General features: G+C 48.4%; 1 protein-coding gene across 1 annotated transcript; it reads left to right on the top strand.

Annotated features, from left to right (window-relative positions):
* Nucleotides 1-376: 376 nt before the first annotated feature.
* LOC119556536 lies at nucleotides 377-5946 on the top strand. Its single transcript, XM_037868816.1, has 9 exons — nucleotides 377-557; nucleotides 2009-2348; nucleotides 2431-4543; nucleotides 4620-4732; nucleotides 4795-4963; nucleotides 5035-5125; nucleotides 5192-5299; nucleotides 5392-5524; nucleotides 5672-5946. The coding sequence occupies exons 2-9, from the start codon at nucleotides 2043-2045 to the stop codon at nucleotides 5693-5695; spliced, it is 3057 nt and encodes a 1018-aa protein (XP_037724744.1). The 5' UTR covers nucleotides 377-557; nucleotides 2009-2042; the 3' UTR covers nucleotides 5696-5946.
* Nucleotides 5947-6767: the final 821 nt, after the last annotated feature.

Here is a 6767-nt window from a genome sequence, read left to right as displayed (position 1 = left end):
AAAACGAGTTATTTACATTCTGATTATGCCTTTCAATCACAACTTTTTCTGCCATAAAATAATTTAGTATTCTTGAAACTATAATTTCGTTTCAAAAATGGCAATAGTTGTGGAAACGAAACTAATTTTAGCTACCCTGTAAGGTATAATATACAAATCGATCGAATGAGCACCAAACAACATATAAGATAAAAATTAACTTGGATAATATATGCCAGTTTTGAAAAGCTTTCCAGAGAAATGTCACCAATTTTCATGGTATTTAAACTAGTATTAATTAAGTATTAAAATACTGCAAAATCCCGGCGAGAACGGGCAACAGAAATGTCCTAAAATGTATATCGATATATGAGGTGCCATCTCTAAAAACTTGTTTTTTTAGTTTCGAAAAAAAAATGCGCAGCGGCCGTGCAGCAATTGCAATGCGTGCAATCAATCCCGTTAACAATCAAGTGCTTGCAGTGCTGAGCGCGCAGGGCAGCCAATAAGAATCTGATCGGAATTGCAATTGATATCAGGATCGGGAGTCGCGAATCTAATCGGAGGAGAGGAGAAAGGCAAGTGCGATTGGCGATTGCAACTGGAATTGTATTTGTAATGAATGCAAACGGTCTTGTGTATGTGTGTGCGAGTCTGGCGCTGCGCTGGTGTGTGTGTGTACGCGAGAGCCAGGAGAGCAATAATTAAATTAAGCAAAGGTGTTAAATTAAGCCAGTGTGTGTGTGTGTGTGTGTGTGTGTGTACGTGCGTAGGTGTCGTGGCTCTCTCGCAGAGTGTGTGTGTGTGTGCCAGTGTGTGCGTGCCAGTTGTGTATATATGCAGAGTGACAAAATTGTAATAAGAATTCTTGTTATCGCTGCTGCACTGCCCCCTACCGCCCGCCCTTACCACCCACCCCCCCCTCGCCCAGTTGGCGGCACCTTTATAAAATGGCTTACAAAAAATACTAGCAAAGCAAACGTCGTACTACGAAAACGACGACGCACGACGTCGGTGGGCGGTTTTCGGGGGGGCGGCTGCCTTTTCCGGCTCCTCTTTGCCCATGTGTGTGTACTACAGCGGTACTTTTTACGCACTTCAGCATCAGAATATTATAACCAACGATCCATCACGCCATTCCTGTAATCCCTGTAATCCCTGTCATCAAAACTCCCACAGTCCCGCAGTTTCAAAATCTCTTGCCCAAGGCTCCTTGTGAAAATCTCCCACTTTCGGGCCAAAATCACCAACAACTAAATCTCTACGCCCAAAAAAAAAATCTCGTCTGCTTTTTTGGCTTCAATTTCTGCGCACAAGCACGAGCGTAGGTGAAAAGGGGGGGGCGGTGCGGGTGGCGAGGGGGCGGCCAGGACGACAGGACGAAAAACGGCGCACGCAACTGTCATTGACCTTCAATTGCATTCGTTGCAAGCTGCAGCCGCCGCACCCAAAGGTCATAGTCATAGGTTGGGATGTGTGTCATCCAATTAATCAAAATCGAACCCTAAAATCGGTAGCTAATACTATATCCATCCGATTGAATATCGCCTAAAAAGTATGCTTCTCTTACTGCTCACAAAAAACGGAGGCATTTCGCAATGAATGTTGTTGACAACACCGCTGGAGTCGGTGATATTAAAAAGACAAGAGCATAATTTGTAGATATTTAAAAGTTATAACAATCCTGTCGTAGTGTAAATTCGAATTCCATAAACCTTCGATCTAAATTTTAATGGCCAAACTGGTTTTGTTTATAAAAAAAAAGGTTTTCTAAACGAATTCTTAAAGGCTTGCTATCAAAAAGGAACGTAAGGATCCTATGTATTTATGAAACAACATTCATATTTTGCTATCGAGGTGTATCAACTATTATAATATCTGGCTTAAGCATTTTCAGGAACCAAAAATGTTTTGGTCACCTGAATTCCCTTAAATCATTTATTGTTTGGCGGGCCTTGCATATAATATATTTATCATATCTTCAAAATAGTTCTTAATAGCCTGGACCTCCTTTCATCTCTCCATTTAGCTGCTGCCTCTCACCTGAGTCTCTGGCCCCGAAAATGGAATCGTCCATTAAGCTTAAGGACAGCAACTCCAACTGCAGCTCCAATTCGAATGGCAATGTGGGCGGTGGCGTGGGCGGAGGCGTGGCAGGAGGGGGCGGAGGCGTGTGCGTGTCCAGCATCTGTAGCAGCGACAGTTTCAGCATCATGCCACCGCCGCATCACGAACTGGTCAGCGCCAACAGCATCGAGCTGAATGCGGCCGCCTCCTTGAGCGACGACAGCGGCGTTCCCCTGACCACCAACAGCTCCATCTCCAGTGGCGACTCCTACCGCCTGGGCATGTGCAAATTCGAGATTGAGGTGAGTTCGCCGAGTTCGCACAATTCTCCCCCCACCCCCCCACCCGTGAAACCCCCTAATCCCGTGCGGTCTCATCTTGCAGATGGTGGAGAGCGATGGCGAGGTGTCGCAGTTCGATAGCCTGGACAACTGCTCGGAGGGTGGGATGAGTGCCGAGAACTTTAACACGCTGAAGAAGGGACCCCTGGCGCCGATTGATCCGCCGCCAGAGTTCCAGGACTCGCCACAGACCACCCTGGTGCGCTCCATTTCCAAGAATATAGTGAACAGCCTGCGTCGCTGGACATCCTCGCAATCGTCGTTCGAGCACTTGAAGGACGATGCCGCCACCATGGTGAGCGGCCTGGCAACGGCAGTCCTGCCCGAGGAGCCGCATCCGCCCAGCCAGGACCAGTTGGTCCTGCTGCTGGCCAAAACCGAGTGCAAGCTGGACGCCCTGGACGGCCAGGCCCTGGGCCAGATGAGTCTCAAGGAGTCGTATGCGATCAACAAGCACCTGTACTCCAGCGATTCCATACTGAACAGCCATACGGACAACATATACGACGAGCCCAACAACATTGTGAGCAGCTCGCTGGGCAACAGCGTGGATCTGCTGGAGGAGGAGCAGTCGGAGGCCAGCAGCTGCTCGCCGCTGCCATCCCCGCCGCCGCCCGTGTCCATAGTTAAGATTAAGCAGACGCTGTGCCCGTATTACCAGGATCACACGCGCTATTTCAAGGCCATACCCACGGAGCAGGACAACATAGCTAGTGCCAAGGCGGCGGCTGCCCAGCAGAGGTTCAACAGTGCCGGCCTGTCGGAGATTCACGACTACGATCTGTACTACGGGGCCCGTAGGCAGCCGGTGGACAACAGCAGTCTGCAGCGACGCCAGGCCTCGCTGTACAGTCCGCTGGGCCACACCAGCCACTGTCACTACCATCACAGCCATAGCCATGGCCATGGGAGTCATCATCACCACCACCACCACCAGCCGGGCTACGGCTACAGCCATGGCCAGCGGCCCAACTCGAGGAACTCGCTGAACAGCCGCCTGAGCAGCTCGCACAACTCCCTGAATGTCTCGTCGGCCAACAAGCCGGACGACTCCATCTTCATCACCCAGGCCATGTCCCACGATGCGCTGTTCACGCGCGAGATCTCCGACTTCTACAACGTGCCCATCGACTCGGACATCTACGCCTTCCCCGTGGACATGATCGAGCAGCAGCAGCAGCAGTTGGTCGAGGAGCAGCAGCAACAGCAGAAGCCCACGGCTCCCACTTACCACAAGGCGAGCAGACGAAACAAGAGGAACAAGCGCAAGCAGCGGTATGCAGGATCTGGAACGGGCGCCGGGACGGAGACCAGCGACGGGGATGGGGAGAAGAGCAAGCATGGCAAATACCGCACGCCCGTGGGCGTCGGAATGGGTCAGGTCAGCGAATCGGAACCGCTGCACATGACACTGGACGAGGTGAAACAGTTCTACCACACCCTTTACTCGGATGCCGGCAAGCCCGCGCCCAAGCCGATGGTCAAGTCCAGTAACGAGACCATTTGGAGTGTGTCGACCAATACCACCACCACCACAGCGAGAACGCGGAGCAGTGTGGGCACCACCCGAGCTGGAGGTGGTCCCCCAGGAGCGGCCAATGGGGCTGGAGGAGCCAGCAGTGACGGAGGCGTTGGTGGTGGTGGAGGCAGCGGCGCCGGTGGCAAGTATCTGAGCAAGCAGAATAAACACAACCTGGACAACGATAAGCTCAACAACAACAACAACAACAACCATCAGCCATCACAACAACAGCTGGAGAAGCCGCCGACGGAGCACCACAACCACAACCAACTCCAGCCGCCGAACAACAAGCACGTCCTGCACTCGGAGAAGAAGTCACAGTTCACGCTGAACCTGAAGCAGCGTTTCTGCAGCATCTTCCGTTTCCGGCGGAGCAATCACAGTCGTTGCCGAGGCTCCGGTGGCGGCCAAACCGGTACCCTTGCCAACGCGAATGCGGGGGCAACGGCGCCGCTGATCCCGCCAGCTGCCGTGATAACCAGCGCTCCGGGGGCAGCGGGCCAACCGCAGCTGGCCACCGAACTGAACGGCGGCGGCGGAGGAGGAGCGTCAATCACGGCGGAAGCGGACGAACCCAATGCCGATCTACGCAAGAAGTTCCAGTCCCGTGCCCTGCCACCACTACCAAAGAAGGGTGAGTGTAGTGTGCGCCTCCATTGCCGGTTAACGAGTCTCTAAAAGCGATATATACTCCTCTTTGCCGCCCTTAGCTGCAGCCTATGCCATTGAAGCCGTTAAATCGGAACCGGAGGAGCTAAAGACGAACGTGGTCCAAGAGCCGCGGGCACTGCAGTTCACATCCAGCATTGAGAAAGTCAAAGACGTAGGTTTGAGGACCTCTCGCCACCGTATTAAAGCTAATCGTATCCCGATCTTGTCCCCTAGTATGGCTGGTATTGGGGTCCCCTGTCCAGCGAGGCGGCCGAGAAGGTGCTCTCCAGCGAACCGGACGGCTCCTTCATTGTGCGCGATAGCTCCGACGACCACTACATCTTCTCGCTCAGCTTCAAGCTGAACAACTGCGTGCGCCATGTGCGCATCGAGCAGGATCAGGGTGAGTTTAAGGATACTTGTCTTGGATTACCAATGTGTATTTACATTATATCTGGTTTTTCGATTTTCTAGGAACCTTCTCCTTTGGCTCGTATGCCAAATTCAAGTCACAAACCATCACCGAGTTCATTGAGAAGGCTGTCGAGCATTCGCGGAGCGGCAGGTTAGTCTAACCCCGTAGTAAATTTATCAATTAGTTCATCAATTAAACACGCATTGTACTCCCCAGATATCTATTCTTTCTGCATCGTCGCCCGGAGCACGGACCAATGCGTGTGCAATTAACCAACCCAGTATCTAGGTTTAAGCATGTACAAAGCTTGCAGCACATGTGCAGGTGGGTTTATCCGGCGATTCTGCTGTTCCTGTGGATGCTTCTTCAGGATCCCATACTCATTTCTAATGACTTTTTGTCTACTCTCCTTTCAGATTTGTTATACTAAAGGCGGTTATACGAAAGGATCTAATACAGACATTGCCATTACCGAGAAGACTTCTAGACTATCTTAACTATAAGCACTGCTACTCCGAGCAGGTGGAGAGCGACAGTTCGCATTCGCAGGTGAGTTAGTAGCGTAGCAGGCAAATACTAATTCGAAATGTTAATGGAATCGTAACCTATTAGTAATCTTGGTACCCAACATTGTAAATTTTTTATACATATGTGTATTTCCCCTACTTATCTTTGATTTATCTTTGCATCCTATAGATATCTGGCGATGGAACGATGTAAGAGAAGAAAGAAGAACAGAGACGATTCGCTCGTGACAACAAAACGTAAACGAAAGCAACAGAAATTATTACCTTAAATAAGTAGTAGAATTTAACGAAACCTTAAACAACAGTAACAAAGCAAACAAACAAACAACCGTTAAACGTTCTGTATAACAAGAACAGCAAAAGAAAAAAAAACACCAAACATAAAACAAAAGTTACATGAGTAAGCAAAGCGAGGAAATTGTTAGTTTTGCTAAAAAAAAAAAACGAAAAACGAAAAACGAAAAACCAAGGAAACAAAATTCAAAACTCTGTTTATTGATCATTTTTTTGTACTCGGTGCTATACTATAAATATTAACTATTTAATGAAAGGAACGCAGAAGAAACAGAATATGACGATTATATAAATTAATTATGCGTAGTCAAGTAAACGAATAACAGAATTGTACATAAACATGTTTGAGAGCCAGTAATCCAAGTCCCACCCACAAACCAACCCCCTCTCCTTTGGGCACGAATCAGACAGAGAAGGATAATGATAAGACAAGGTCGTTGATGTTTTGTGTACTCAATTAATTACTTTTATGCTTGCCTTTTAGCTGTGATTTAAACAGGTCGTCGAATGTTAATTGGAAGACGATTTGCAGTTTGATATTTGATATTTAATATTTAATAGATTTGATATAGCCTAGCCCCCCTATATAGTTGAGGTTCTGTTATGCACACTCGATCTGAATCCATTTCGAAGCTGCTCAATCATCACAAGGCCCGTGCCCAAAGGTCCTAAGGCGCAAGGGATCGAACATGAAATAACCGATATTGTACTTAGTTTAATCCAAGTCCTGTACTCAACAAGGATACCAATCGATGACAAAAACACACAGATGAATGGGAGACCAACAACCAATACTTGTATTTAGATTTATTTGAATTGTTAACTAATTTTTGTTTTCGGCTTTGTTATTTATGTTTTAAGCTCTACACTTTTGTACACTATTGCGTATGGTTTGTTTTTAGTTTGTATTTATTTTTGTGTCCTATATTTATACATATAAGAGAACCCACCACCAATCCAATCCTAAAAGA

Source organism: Drosophila subpulchrella, chromosome X (genome assembly GCF_014743375.2).
Source record: "Drosophila subpulchrella strain 33 F10 #4 breed RU33 chromosome X, RU_Dsub_v1.1 Primary Assembly, whole genome shotgun sequence".
Classification (NCBI taxonomy): Eukaryota; Metazoa; Arthropoda; class Insecta; order Diptera; family Drosophilidae; genus Drosophila; species Drosophila subpulchrella.
Note: the sequence above shows the minus strand (reverse complement) of the source record. Positions and strands in the feature narration are given on the sequence as shown.